General features: G+C 49.5%; 2 protein-coding genes across 4 annotated transcripts in view; both read left to right on the top strand.

Annotated features, from left to right (window-relative positions):
• Window positions 1-7,901, top strand: part of LOC139545689 (calmodulin-regulated spectrin-associated protein 3-like) — a 43,851-nt gene extending 35,950 nt beyond the window's left edge. For 2 of the 3 annotated variants that reach the window (XM_071353726.1, XM_071353717.1), the window contains 7 exons: window positions 754-3,226; window positions 3,470-3,591; window positions 3,744-4,051; window positions 4,685-4,847; window positions 5,476-5,591; window positions 5,866-5,984; window positions 6,218-7,901. In XM_071353726.1, coding sequence (XP_071209827.1) covers window positions 754-3,226; window positions 3,470-3,591; window positions 3,744-4,051; window positions 4,685-4,847; window positions 5,476-5,591; window positions 5,866-5,984; window positions 6,218-6,502 — 3,586 coding nt within the window. In that variant the 3' untranslated portion in view covers window positions 6,503-7,901. The remainder of the gene's footprint in view (window positions 1-753; window positions 3,227-3,469; window positions 3,592-3,743; window positions 4,052-4,684; window positions 4,848-5,475; window positions 5,592-5,865; window positions 5,985-6,217) is intronic. The other variant, XM_071353736.1, reaches the window with a different exon arrangement.
• A 6,579-nt stretch (window positions 7,902-14,480) lies between these two features.
• Window positions 14,481-15,529, top strand: part of LOC139545728 (keratin, type I cytoskeletal 9-like) — a 17,728-nt gene continuing 16,679 nt past the window's right edge. The window contains exon 1 of the mRNA XM_071353811.1: window positions 14,481-15,258. Within this exon, the coding sequence (XP_071209912.1) occupies window positions 14,728-15,258 (531 nt within the window). The 5' untranslated portion in view covers window positions 14,481-14,727. The remainder of the gene's footprint in view (window positions 15,259-15,529) is intronic.

Here is a 15,529-nt window from a genome sequence, read left to right as displayed (position 1 = left end):
TCTCTTCCTCCCTCTTTCTCTCCATATCTCTCTCTCTTTCTCCCTCTTTCTCTCTCTCTTCCTCCCTCTTTCTCTCTCTCTCTCTCTCTCTCTCTCTCTCTCTCTCCATCTCTCTCCATATCTCTCTCTCTCTCTTTCTCCCTCTTTCTCTCTCTCTCTTCCTCCCTCTTTCTCTCCATCTCTCTCTTCCTCCCTCTTTCTCTCTCATCTCTCTCTCTGTCTCTCTCTTCCTCCCATCTCTCTCTCTCTTCCTCCCTCTCTCCCTCTCCATATCTCTTTCTCTCCTCCTCCCTCTTTCTCTCCATATCTCTCTCTCTTCCTCCCTCTTTCTCTCCATCTCTCTCTCTTCCTCCCTCTTTCTCACCATCTCTCTCTCTTCCTCCCTCTTTCTCACCATCTCTCTCTCTTCCTCCCTCTTTCTCTCCATATCTCTCTCTCTTCCTCCCTCTTTCTCTCCATATCTCTCTCTCTTCCTCCTTCTTTCTCTCCATCTCTTTCTCTCTCTCTTCCTCCCTCTCTCTCTCCATCTCTCTCCATATCTCTCTCTCTCTTTCTCACTCTTTCTCTCTCTCTCTTCCTCCCTCTTTCTCTCCATCTCTCTCTTCCTCCCTCTTTCTCTCTCATCTCTGTCTCTCTCTTCCTCCCTCTTTCTCTCCATCTCTCTCTCTTCCTCCCTCTTTCTCTCCCTCTCATCTCTCTCTCTCTTCCTCCCTCTCTCCCACTCCATCTCTCTCTCTCCCTTTCTCTCTCCAGTCGTCCTCTCTCGGCTGTGACCTTCAGTATTCCATTTGGTCTGGACAGTGACGTGGACGTTGTCATGGGCAACCCCGTGCATTCCGCCAGCACCAACAGCCTGACCACCGGCGTGCCCGCCATGATGACATCATCGAGCATGATGTCATCGGGGATGACACGGGTCCCCTACAGCCCCCCCGAGGACCTCAGTCACCTGGTCAGCGCCTCTGTCCCTCAACGCTCTTCCTGGGGCCCGCACACACACTCACACACACCGGCCCTAGGGGAGCTGCCGACCGTCAAGATCATCCACACTCCGGGAGGAGGAGGAGAAAGAGGTGGAGGAGGGAAAGGAGGAGGAGGAGGAAGAGGAAGGCCAGAGCCACGCTTGCGTCCAGAAGGAGCTCCTGCAGGTTTCTTCCTTCATTCTCCTGAAGACGACCTGACCCAGCTCAGCAGCTCCGCCCCCTGCCGCTCCGGAATGCTCTACCGACCAATAGGAGGGGAGGGGGGCGGAGGAGAGAAGCGGAGATTGGGAGGCAGGGAGAGGGGGGAGAAGGGGAGACGGACATCGGATGGCTCGCGGGACGATGACTCGGTCCTCCGCGACGGAAGTGTGGACTCATCGGAAGCTTCCGACGACCTTCCTAGAAACGCCCCCGGCAACGGCAGCGGCAGCCCGCGGATGACAAGCTTCGCCGAGCGGCGGGACAGAAGGAGACAGCCGGCCGCACCGGGAGAGGAGTCAGCCAGCACCCCGACCCCCACCACCCCCACCCTCCATACCCCCACCCCCACCCACACCCCCCCCAGCCCAGGAGGGAAGCACCCTGAGCCGGGTACAGAGGCCTGGGAGCTGGGGGCCCGCCTGGAGGAGAAACGCAGAGCCATCGAGGCCCAGAAGAGACGCATAGAGGCCATATTCACCAGACACAGACAGAGGCTGGGCAAGACTGCCTTCCTACAGCTGAAGAGAGGAGAGGGAGGAGAGGAGCCTATATCTCTGGAGGAGCGTCTCAGCCGCATGGAGGAGCAGCTGAAAGACGAGGAGGAGAAGGAGGAGAGAGAAGAGGAAGAGGAGAAAGGGAAGGAGAAAGATAAGGCGGACGAAGGGAACTCCCGTCCGCAGGCGCGATTGGAGAAGCAGGTGACGTTTTCCATGGATACGAGGAAGGGGGCCGAGAAAGGGGCGGATAAATGGGAGGGGCCTGAGCCGGGGGGAGGGGCTGTTCTAGGGGAGTATAATGAGGTGGTCCTGAAGCTGAGTGAGGCTCTGAGGTCACTACAGAATGACATGCAGAAACTGACCCAACAACAACAACAGCTAATGAGCAAGAAGACCACACCCAAACCCACACCTAAAACCACACCTAAAACCACACCTAAAACCACACCCAAAACTACACCTAAAACCACACCTAAAACTACACCTAAAAGTACACCCAGGACACCACCCAGGACCCCCACTAAGAGTCCGACTAGAACCCCGACCAAGAGCATCAGTAAGGTTTGGGTGATTCCTGCAGGCTCCAAACCCCCCACCTCCACTACCTCCCCCTCTCGCAGGGCCCTCCCCCAGCTCTCCTCCACCCCTCCCAAAACCCCCACCTCCACTACCTCCCCCTCTCACAGGGCCCTCCCCCACCTCTCCTCCACCCCTCCGAAAACCCCCATCTCCTCCTCCTGCCCTGCCCCACGCACTAAGATCCACTCCTCCTCCCCCCGTAGCCCTAAACACCACCCCTCCCACCCCCACCCCCGCCCATCTGAGTTGAAGTTCCCTCCTTCCACCCGTGTCCTCACCCCCCCGCAGCATGTGGACTCCCTCCCCCACCTGCGACGTGTCTCCCCCAGCCAGTGCCAGGTCCAGACCTCCTCCTCTTTCCGTATCGGGGGCCCCTGCACCCCCCAGGAACCCCCTGCCGCCATGCTGCCCCAGCCTGAGGAGAGTACCTCGGAGACGGGCTCCAGCGAGACGCCCACCCAGTTCAGCCTGGAGCTGGAGGAGCAGGAGGGGTCAGGGGGAGGCCGGCCCGTGTTTCCCCAGCCCAGGAGAGGCCGTTCTGGGGGTGGCAGCAGCTCTGGAGCCCCCTCCGAGGGCTCCTTTGAGAGCGAGACCCTGTCGCTGTCGGCCGCTTACTGCGGAGGAGGGGAGGGAGGAAGAGGAGGAGGAGGAAGAGGAGGAGGGAATCGTTGCAGCCTGATGGAGGTGTCCTTGTCATCCCTGGGAGGGCCAGAGGGGGGCAGTGACGAGCCAACTGACACAGAAGGACAGGAGTTCTTCTCTGACTCCATGAGCGACCACACAGAACCTCCAACAGGAGAAACGTTGGAACCTACGGAACCCACGGGAGAACCGAGAGAATCTACGGGGGATCAAGTAGAACCAAGAGTAGAACAGACACAGAACACAGAACTCCTAGAACCCTCAGTGGAACCCACAGAGCAGACGGAACCGGAGGCGAGAGGAGGGGTTGGATTCTTCTTCAAGGTGAGTCTGGCGGAGGGAGAGACGGAGAGAGAATAGTCCCTCCCAGAAACAAGCACTAACTAACCCTCTGCCCTCTAGGCCCTTCGATGTAGATAAGACAACATTAATGGAGGTTCATCGTTTCATTATTGACTCATCAGGAAATTAAAGATGATGTGTTTCTAGTTGTAGCAAATAAAGTAATGACAATGTGTGTTTTTGGTGTGTGTGTGTGTGCGTGCGCGTGTGTGCGTGTGTGTGCAGGAGGAGGTGCGTTGTGAAGATGAGATGGCTCAGAGGAGAGCTGCTCTGTTGGAGAGACAGCAGAAAAGAACAGAGGAACTGAAGAGGAGGAGACAGTGGAACGAACAGGAGAGAGAGAGCAGGTCACACACACACACAGACACAGACACAGACACAGACACACACACACACACACACACAGACACACAGACAGACAGACAGACAGACATCATCCACTCAACAAATAGATCATTACCATAATACTAACCCCACATCCCCTCCATCTTTCTTTTAGACCCCCCTCTGAGGGGGAGGAGCGAAGAGGCTCTCTCTCACAGACCCCTCCCCTGTCCTGCACCCCTCCCCCTGCCGCCGGTGTCCCCTCCCTCACCCCCCCGACCACGCCCAGTCGCCGTGGTGATTTCACGCGGAGGGAGTACGCCCACCGCCAGCAGATACGCATCATGTCTGACCTGGATAAGGTGCTGCGTCAGAAACCCACCAATCAGGGACGAGTCGCCGCCAAGAAGTCCCGCCCCCGACCTCGGAGCATGACCCGGGAGGAGTCACAGCTGTCCCGCAGCCCAGCCAAGAGCACTATGGGTAATGGAATTGTAACGATAGGGTGTCTGTGTGTGTGTGTGTGTGTGTGTGTGTGTTAGCCAGACGCTCTACTGTTCCTCAGTGTCTGGGAGGGGGGACGGGGGAGGGGGGACGGGGGAGGGGGGTTCAGGCTTTTGTTCCCGCCCAACACTCTGATGCTCTAGTCTTCTGCTGCTTTACTCTGCATAATGACAAGTTATCAATATACTGTACATACCCTCTCTCTCTCTCTCCCTCCTTCTCTCTCTCTCTCTCTCTCTCTCCCTTCTCTCTCTTCCTCCTCTCCCTCCTCTCTCCCTCCTTCTCTCTCTCTCCCTTCTCTCTCTCCCTCCTCTCCCTTCTTCTCTCTCTCTTCTTCTCTCTCTCTCCCTCCTTCTCTCTCTCTCTCTCCCTCCTTTCCTATCTCTCTCCCTTCTCTCTCTCCCTCCTCTCTCTCCCTTCTTCTCTCTCCCTTCTTCTCTCTCTCTTCTTCTCTCTCTCCCTCCTTCTCTCTCTCCCTCTCTCTCTACCTTCTCTCTCTCCCTTCTTTTCTCTCTCTTCTTCTCTCTCTCCCTCCTTCTCTCTCATCTCTCTCCCTCCTCTCTCTCCCTCCTTCTCTCTCCTATCTCTCCCTCTGTCTTTTTCTCTCTCCAGGTTCTAAGTTGACTAAGGTGTACTCTCACTCCTCTCTCAACCTGGCTGCTATGGCTGATGACTCAGAAAGCCCCGTCCCTGACAACACCGTCCCTGACAACACCGTCCCTGACAACACCGTCCCTGACAACACCGTCCCTAACCCTAGCAAGAAACCATCCAGGTAACACTTCTACTTCTCTCTCTCTCTCTCTTTCTCTCTCTCGCTCTCTCTCTCTCTCTCATTCTGTCTCTGTCTCTCCCTTTCTCTCTCCCCCCTCTCTCTCTCTCACTCTCTCTCTCTCATTCTGTCTCTGTCTCTCCCTTTCTCTCTCCCTCTGGTATATTCATCCAGGGTAAAAAAAAAAAAAAAAGGCCACAACTACCATAGCAGTGAAAACAACAATTAATTTAAAACAGAATGGGTGGGGGCCACAAAAAAACGAATCATGAGGGGCCTCACTTGCTCGTGCATCTGCATAACCACATCCATCCAAGATTTTTAAATGTTAAATCTAATTCCCTGCAATTCTACAAATTTTGCCAAGGGTGGAGAATAAAAAAAAAATTGTCAGTTTAACTTAGATATCCTAACATAATCAATGGGGCCCCTCCCGGCCAGTAATTCTCCCATGATTACAAGTTTACATAGCTGGCCGCTAGACTAACTTAGCAATCTAAAAACATCTAGCTGACATGGCTAATTGAGTGACTGTCAGTGACGTAACAAGAGAAAAACTGCTGATGAGCCAATCACATTTCAGAACTACACCTTCAGTATTTTACTAACTCTTACCCTTCCTTTCCTTCAGCCGCCCTGATTCACCCTCACGTCTGATGTCACCGAGCAGACTGGCCAATCAGAACGGAGACAAGGACTGGGAGATCGGCTCCAATGGCTCCTCACCTTCCATTCCAGAATACACCGGTACGACGTGATAGGAAATGGAATGATGTCAAAGAATTGTCCTGTTATAACACTGTTGTACCCTAAATCAAATCTGTGTGTGTGTGTGTGTGTGTGTGTGTGTGTGTGTGTGTGTGTGTGTGTGTGTGTGTGTGTGTGTGTGTGTGTGTGTGTGTGTGTGTGTGTGTGTGTGTGTGTGTGTGTGTGTGTGTGTGTGTGTGTGTGTGTGTGTGTGTGTGTGTGTGTGTGTGTGTGTGTGTGTGTGTGTGTGTGTGTGTGTGTGTGTGTTTCCCAGGGCCCAAACTGTTCAAAGAGCCGAGCTTCAAGTCCAATAAGTTCATCATCCACAACGCCCTGTCTCGCTGCTGTCTGGCTGGCAAGGTCAACGAGACTCAGAAGAACAAGATGGTGGAGGTTGGAAGTCCTCACTGTATTTCACACAACCCACATAGGCCTATATACACACACAGTACTAACTAACCAGACCTGACTTCAAATGAGTTTTTGTTGAAATACTGCTCAAAAGTGCACACACCACACACACACACACACACACACACACACACACACACACACACACACCACACACACACACACTGAAGACAAGTTTTCATCCACACGAACATTGTTTTCTCTCCCCCCACCAGGAGATGGAGAAGAGTCCAGCCAACCACTTCCTGATTCTGTTCCGTGATTCCAACTGTCAGTTCCGAGCCGTCTACACCATGAGCCCCGAGACTGACGAGCTCGTCCGATTGGCCGGGGTGGGCCCGCGTGTCGTAAGCCCCGCCCTGGTGGAGTCCATCTATAAGTACAGCTCCGACAGGAAACAGTTCAGCTGTATCCCGTCCAAGACCATGTCCATGAGCGTCGACGCCTTCACGTTACCAGGACACCTGTGGCACAGCAAGAGGCCTGGCAAGCCAAAATAAACATGTATATATACATACAGGCATGGATACACACACACAAACACACACACACACACACACACAAACAACTGAATTACTGTTTGTCCTGCATGGGACACACTACCCCTCTCGCCCTTAAATCTCATCGGACCTACTGACTATTGACGAGGTGCTTTCTCTCCCCTGTATGTGCATGGAAATGGAACAGTCCAACTATCCACCCTTATAGAGAAGACTCTAAGACTCGTCCACACGCGGGGGATACTGAAGACCAGTTGTTGTTGTATAAATGACCTTTACAATCTTAAATGGTTACACTACACAGGAAACAAACTCTACACAAAACGTGTATCTTTCTCTTTTTTAGTTAAAACGTTCTCCTGTAAATGTCTGAGGTACAAAATGATTGTTTCTCTGATACCCATAAACCCTTTGGCCTTATGTTCTGTTCTGTTCACTACTAGCTGAAAGGCTGGAGGCATGCTGATAGCCATTGTGTAGGTTGACTAAAGTTTTCTGTTTTATAACACGAACACAATCCTTCTAATGCCTTCTGCCCGACGACTGGCAGGCACGGGACTTTTATTATCAAAAGTGGACTTTTATTATCCTGCAAAACAAGGAATGGAGGACATTTGTTGTTTCTTTAATGTGAATAGGAGAAAAGAACACGAGATGTGTGTTCCCCAAATAGCACAAAATCAAAGATTGTACATAGTTGTGATGGACGGGCCACCGCTGGCAGACTAAGGCCTAGATTCAATCCGATTCTGCACTAAAGCTCGACTGAAATTTAAAAGCACTGTTCCCGCATTCGCCAAGACTGCATTCTCGATAAACGCTGAATAATTCGGCCAAATCGGAAATGACCTTTAAATTTCAATCACGCTATAAGGCAGATGTTCCGCTCTATGGATTGAATCTCTCCCTAAACTGCCAGAACTGATTTGTACAAAGACGCTGCAGCATGGACATGTGGTCTCACAGGGCTGGACTTGGGCAGGAGCTCACCGGAACCGAGGCCAGAACGGCACCTCAGATGTTCTACTGCTTGACTTGGGCAGGAGCTCACCGGAACTGAGGACCGAACGGTACCTCAGATGTTCTACTGCTCGACTTGGGCAGGAGCTCACCAGACCCGAGGACAGAACGCCACCTCAGATGTTCTACTGCTTGACGTCCTGCACCTCTTACAGAATATTAGCTCTAAACCTTTGCAGAGTTCCTGCACCTAAATATAAACAGTACCGGCACTCAAAATGAGTACTGGCACCTATTTTAGTCCAAGTCAAGCACTGGTTCTTATGGGTTGTCAGCCAATAGAAATGTAAAACCCTGAAAGTTAAAGGTCAGGGGGCAGGGGTTATGACCCACCCACGGTACAGTAGGGTGAATAAAGTAGATGTGTTTTAAAACCTGACTCTGTCTATCTGAACTAAACAGTCATCTGAACCCAACTAACTGGTGTGCTTCTTACCTCCTCTCTCTGAACCTGACTAACTGGTCTGGTCTTACCTCTCTCTCTCTCACCATGTCTCCATCTCTCTCTCTCACACCATGTCTCTCTCTCTCTCTCTCTCTCTCTCACACCATGTCTCTCTCTCTCTCTCTCTCTCTCTCTCTCACAAACCCTCTTTCCCTCCCATACTCCCTGTCTTATTTGAGTGTTATATCATTATGATAATCACAACCCAACTGTATACTTTAATGATACTATATATAATGTCACTGTAAATGCCCTGCGGCTGCTAACGGACTGAGAAGACCTCAAGTAGTATTTAGTAACCTAGAAAAGAAATGTAGAGAGATGTGTACAATATGTACATTCTACTAGGGTATAGTGGTAGTTATAATATATGTACATTCTACTAGGGTATAGTGGTAGTTATAATATATGTACATTCTACTAGGGTATAGTGGTAGTTATAATATATGTACATTCTACTAGGGTATAGTGGTAGTTATATTATATGTACATTCTACTAGGGTGTAGTGGTAGTTATAATATATGTACATTATACTCGGGTCCTCAAACTCAACTCTGGACCTCTTAGCCAGTTCCACTGCATTGTTTCATTGTTCCCCTCTAATCAGGGACGGGGTCAGACCTGGGACTCCAGGTGGGTGTAGTTAATGATCAGGGAGGGGTTCAGACCTGGGACTCCAGGTGGGTGTAGTTAATGATCAGGGAGGGGTTTAGACCTGGGACTCCAGGTGGGTGTAGTTAATGATCAGGGAGGGGTTTAGACCTGGGACTCCAGGTGGGTGTAGTTAATGATCAGGGAGGGGTTTAGACCTGGGACTCCAGGTGGGTGTAGTTAATGATCAGGGAGGGGTTTAAACCTGGGACTCCAGGTGGGTGTAGTTAATGATCAGGGAGGGGTTCAGACCTGGGACTCCAGGTGGGTGTAGTTAATGATCAGGGAGGGGTTTAGACCTGGGACTCCAGGTGGGTGTGGTTAATGATCAGGTAGAACAGAAACCCAGCCGTCTCCGGACCTCGTAGGGTCAGAGGGGAATTCCCTGTACTAGGGTGTGTATAGTGATAGAGTTCTGTCTGTGTTCTGTAGGTTAAACAGGGAGTGGTATATTTATATAATTTAGATGCAACACACACACATATAAACACACACACACACACACTGATCAGGGACGGGTTTAGACCTGGGACTCCAGGTCGGTGTAGTTAATGATCAGGGAGAGGTTCAGACCTGGGACTCCAGGTGGGTGTAGTTAATGATCAGGGAGAGGTTCAGACCTGGGACTCCAGGTGGGTGTAGTTAATGATCAGGGAGAGGTTCAGACCTGGGACTCCAGGTGGGTGTAGTTAATGATCAGGGAGAGGTTCAGACCTGGGACTCCAGGTGGGTGTAGTTAATGATCAGGGAGAGGTTCAGACCTGGGACTCCAGGTGGGTGTAGTTAATGATCAGGGAGAGGTTCAGACCTGGGACTCCAGGTGGGTGTAGTTAATGATCAGGGAGGGGTTTAGACCTGGGACTCCAGGTGGGTGTGGTTAATGATCAGGGAGGGGTTCAGACCTGGGACTCCAGGTGGGTGTAGTTAATGATCAGGGAGGGGTTCAGACCTGGGACTCCAGGTGGGTGTAGTTAATGATCAGGGAGGGGTTCAGACCTGGGACTCCAGGTGGGTGTAGTTAATGATCAGGGAGGGGATCAGACCTGGGACTCCAGGTGGGTGTAGTTAATGATCAGGGAGGGGTTCAGACCTGGGACTCCAGGTGGGTGTAGTTAATGATCAGGGAGGGGTTCAGACCTGGGACTCCAGGTGGGTGTAGTTAATGATCAGGGAGGGGTTTAGACCTGGGACTCCAGGTGGGTGTAGTTAATGATCAGGGAGGGGTTCAGACCTGGGACTCCAGGTGGGTGTAGTTAATGATCAGGGAGGGGTTCAGACCTGGGACTCCAGGTGGGTGTAGTTAATGATCAGGGAGGGGTTCAGACCTGGGACTCCAGGTGGGTGTAGTTAATGATCAGGGAGGGGTTTAGACCTGGGACTCCAGGTGGGTGTAGTTAATGATCAGGGAGGGGTTCAGACCTGGGACTCCAGGTGGGTGTAGTTAATGATCAGGGAGGGGTTCAGACCTGGGACTCCAGGTGGGTGTAGTTAATGATCAGGGAGGGGTTCAGACCTGGGACTCCAGGTGGGTGTAGTTAATGATCAGGTAGAACAGAAACCCAGCCGTCTCCGGACCTCGTAGGGTCAGAGGGGAATTCCCTGTACTAGGGTGTGTATAGTGATAGAGTTCTGTCTGTTCTGTAGGTTAAACAGGGAGTGGTATATTTATATAATTTAGATGCAACACACACACATACAAACACACACACACACACAACACACACACGCACGTACACACAACATGCACTTTTATGCTTTCTGAAAGATGGACACATACGTGTGCACAAAGGCTTTCTCTTGGGTGTACACACACACACACACACACACACACACACACACACACACACACACACACACACACACACACACACACACACACACACACACACACACACACACACACACACAGACACAGACACACATACAGAGACACAAACACACAGACACAAACACACAAGTGTTGTTCATGATTCCTGCTGTGTAATTGCTTTAGCCATGTGAATGGAGAATAAAGGGTGTGATGAGAGATCTGATGACACCCTGATTAACACTCATTACTACCCAAGATGCACCACTTCACTGTCTTACAATACATCATCTCTCTCTCTCTCTCTGTTTCTCTCCCCCGTCCCCTTTCTCTCTCTGCCTCTACCTGTCTCTCTCTCTGGCTCTCTCTCCCTGTTTCTCTCTCTCTCTCCCACCCTCCCCCCTCTCTCTGTGTCTGCATACCTCTAAGGTGCTGAGGCATGGACTCACGTTTATCAGCGTACACAAAGAAATGCACCAGAATCCCCCCCCATCTCCTTTCCCCTCCCGACACACTAGACACCTGAGAGCATTTGAAAGTCATGTTGCTACAATCAGATCTAGATATTACCTCAGGGACTAAAGGGGACATAGGAGCTAGGGTAAGGAGACATAGGCTAGGAGCTAGGGGACATAGGAGCTAGGGTAAGGAGACATAGGCTAGGAGCTAGGGGACATAGAAGCTAGGGTAAGGAGACATAGGCTAGGAGCTAGGGTATGGAGACAGGCTAGGACCTAGGGGACATAGAAGGCTAGGAGCTAGGATTTGGAGACACAGGCTAGGAGCTAGGGGATATAGAAGGTTAGGAGCTAGGATAAGGAGACACAGGCTAGGAGCTAGGAGATATAGAAGGCTAGGAGCTAGGGTAAGGAGACATAGGCTAGGAGCTAGGGGATATAGGAGGTTAGGAGCAGGATAAGGAGACACAGGCTAGGAGCTAGGGGATATAGAAGGTTAGGAGCTAGGATAAGGAGACACAGGCTAGGAGCTAGGGGATATAGGTTAGGAGCTAGGATAAGGAGACAAATGCTAGGCAGACAGATTGTACACTGTGTTCTAGTACTACTCCTCCAACAGCCCTCCCATCACAGGGCTGGGCTGGGGAAAACCACACAGGACGAACATAAACAGTAGATTAACCATTAGACACCACTGGGCCGCTGCCAGCCATTGTCTCAGAGGTGAGAAGAAGAACGTCAGAGAGGCATTTTACAACTGAAGTTATTATAAAACTGCATTGCTTGTTGTTATCAAAAGGATTCAACGGTTGTAGGCCCTGTGTGTATAACCATACGTGTAAAAGTCATTTGCTTAGGTGTACACATACACGTTGTATATCTCCACAGTTACACAAGCTTTAAATACGTTTTATATCTCCATAGTTACACAAGCTTTAAATACGTTTTATATCTCCATAGTTACACAAGCTTTAAATAAGTTTTATATCTCCACAGTTACACAAGCTTTAAATACGTTTTATATCTCCATAGTTACACAAACTTTAAATAAGTTTTATATCTCCATAGTTACACACGCTTTAAATAAGTTTTATATCTCCATAGTTACACAAGCTTTAAATACGTTTTATATCTCCATAGTTACACAAACTTTAAATAAGTTTTATATCTCCATAGTTACACACGCTTTAAATAAGTTTTATATCTCCATAGTTACACAAGCTTTAAATACGTTTTATATCTCCATAGTTACACACGCTTTAAATAAGTTTTATATCTCCATAGTTACATAAGCTTTAAATACGTTTTATATCTCCATAGTTACACAAACTTTAAATACGTTTTATATCTCCATAGTTACACACGCTTTAAATAAGTTTTATATCTCCATAGTTACATAAGCTTTAAATACGTTTTATATCTCCACAGTTACACAAACTTTAAATACGTTTTATATCTCCATAGTTACACACGCTTTAAATAAGTTTTATATCTCCATAGTTACATAAGCTTTAAATACGTTTTATCTCCATAGTTACACAAGCTTTAAATACATTTTTTATCTCCATAGTTACATAAGCTTTAAATACGTTTTATCTCCATAGTTACACAAGCTTTAAATACGTTTTATATCTCCGTAGTTACACAAGCTTTAAATACGTTTTATATCTCCATAGTTACATAAGCTTTATATACGTTTTTATTCTCCAAATTACTACACACCTTCCCACTCAAGGTGTTGTGTACCCCTCCCCCTTCTTAATCTCCCACACCACCTCCCCCTCCCCCTCTCCCCCTCCTTAATAATAAGGCCTATAATTGTACCCAGGACTCCCGGGGCGACAGATGAGCAGAACACCTGAGCATCCTAACAGGTTCAATCATGACACCCTGACTGCTGTGCCAAGAGCCAATCTCTTGATTAATCTCTCCGTTTCTCTCTCCATTCTCCCACTATCTTTCTCTCTTTATCTCCTCACTCGCTTATCTCTCACACACTCTCTCCCTTTCTCTCTCCATTCTCCCACTATCATTCTCTTTATCTCCTCACTCTCTTATCTCTCACACTCTCTCCCTTTCTCTCTCCATTCTCCCACTATCATTCTCTTTATCTCCTCACTCTCTTATCTCTCACACTCTCTCCCTTTCTCTCTCCATTCTCCCACTATCATTCTCTTTATCTCCTCACTCTCTTATCTCTCACACTCTCTCCCTTTCTCTCTCCATTCTCCCACTATCATTCTCTTTATCTCCTCACTCTCTTATCTCTCACACTCTCTCCATTCTCCCACTATCATTCTCTCTATCTCCTCACTCTCTTCTCTCTCACACACTCTCTCCCTTTCTCTCTCCTCCAGTGCCTCCCTCACCACTCTTCCTCTCTCCAACAATCCGTAAATCAATCTTAAACGTGTATCAAAAGTTTAGGCACAGGGCTCGCGGTTGGGAGGCCTCGAGCTGTGCAGTGCACACACGGACAACACTTCAAATAAACCTATCTTTGAAATCTGCATTTAAACGATTCCAGCCCTTCGAAGCTTCATGTAAATGTCGTTATGCTTCATTTGATTACTTTCGCTGTGATGAACAACAACAACACCCAACCCCTTTGGTCTTGGTAAAGAAATGCAACCGGGCCACTCTGTTTGCACACAGCTGCAGGCAGCGTGAATGTGCTGGCTGCGAACCGTGGGATCACGAAAGGAGAGATCTCTCCCCATGGTGGGTCCAATCGAAGAAGGGATTTGTCCCGAAGGGTGTCTCCTCTATTCTGTTTATTTATTTTTTATTATTATTCATTTGTGAAGATAAAAATCTGTTGCAAACTTTTGTAATCAGTCAAAAAGTCTAAAAGAGAGGCCGTCATCTGGGGGGATTTTGATTGGGTTACATAAATTCAAGTGTGGCTTGCATTGAATCACGTTCTGTGCCATGTAGACCTGTCTCAGCCAGACATCTGTCATTATGTTGGTGTGAAAACAACAATCAATCATGAACTGTCATGATCATCACCTACACAAACTGGCACACCCAATGGGACACACAACTGACTGACACACACACCCAATGGTACACACACACTGACTGACACACACACACGCACGCACACAAACACCACAAATTCAGAATTTTTGCTTAATGAGAACCGCCCTAATGGACCATTATGTAAAAGTAATAGAAAAACACTTGTGGTTATTTCCCTAATGGCACCCTATTCCCTACATAGTGCACTACTTTACCCTAATATACATCCCTAATGCACCCTATTCCCTACATAGTGCACTACTTTACCCTAATATACATCCCTAATGCACCCTATTCCCTACATAATGCACTACTTTCCAGTGGTGGTTAAAGTACCCAATTGTAAGTAGTACTTTAAAGTATTTTTACTTCAGTACTTTACATCACTGCATAGTGCACTACTTTTCCACAGAGCCCTGTGGGCTGTCCTGTGTGCAGTGTGTGCAGTGCCACGCCCTTAGCCACGTGACAGTCACATTAATACTCAGTTCACCTCCCTGTACCTTCAGCTCCACCCAAAAGATCAAGGAACATTGGCCTGGGGCTGGGGGGTTCGGCTACCAGTGGCCAATTGCCCTTTACCGGGGCGTGGAGAGCGAGCCAGTGCCGCTGTATATATATCCATCACTTAATACTCTGGATATTAACACATGAAGCTCGGTGACAGTAGCCGCGGTCACAGGCTCTCTCAGCCGCTTCAGACCCTCACCACCTCAGCAGCAGCAGCAAAAGCAGCAGTAGTGGTAGAGGACAGAAGACTGAAAGATAGGCAGTCTCTTTCTCTCGGCTAGGCCATAGTCATTGTTGTAGTCGTGATCGATGAGTCTGTCCGGGAAGCAGCGGTTCTCCGCCAACTCTTTCTCCGGGTTCGGGAGCCGGAAGATGGCATTGTCCTCCGCCGGGGGGTCGTCAATGCGCTCCAGCTTCGGGAGCAGAATGGGCATTGGGGTCGGAGGAGGAGGCGCTAGTCTCGGCTTCGGGAAGGGCTTTGGAGACGGTGGAGGAGGAGGGTTCAGGATGTCATCCTCCAGCCACATGGCAGGTCTGGGGAGTGGGATGAGCACCGGTGGCGGCGGCGGCAGCGGGATGTTCGGTGGCGGTGGAGGCGGTGGAGGAGGTGGTTTCGGGTACGGTGGAAGTGTCGAGGACACGTCCCTCGGGTTCGCCGGTAACGAGAAGCAGCACATGCACAACCTGAACGACCGCCTGGCAACCTACATGGAGAAGGTTCGCCAGCTGGAGGCGACCAACCACCAGCTGGAGGAGAAGCTGAAGACCTTCACCTTCAACAAGGTGGAGACGCACGACCTGACCATCTACGACGCAACACTCAAACCACTCATGGAGCAGGTAGGCGTTAAAACTAACTAAACCCCTCATGGAGCAGGTAGGCGTTAAAACTATCTCTCTCCGTCTCTCTCCCTGGGCCAGCTTGCCATTTGGAAAAGTTGTGCGTAAAAGCGCACAAGAACTATCCCACTGGAAAGACACTGGTTCAATCAACTTTGTTTCCACATCATTTCAATGAAATGACATTGAACCAATGTGGGATAGACGTTGAATTGACATACAGTATGTGCCCAGTGGGAGCCTACTGCTAAATGTCTTGGGATGTTTTTGC

The sequence above is a fragment of the Salvelinus alpinus genome, chromosome 2, assembly GCF_045679555.1.
Source record: "Salvelinus alpinus chromosome 2, SLU_Salpinus.1, whole genome shotgun sequence".
Classification (NCBI taxonomy): Eukaryota; Metazoa; Chordata; class Actinopteri; order Salmoniformes; family Salmonidae; genus Salvelinus; species Salvelinus alpinus.
This window is presented reverse-complemented; position numbering and strand designations above follow the sequence as displayed.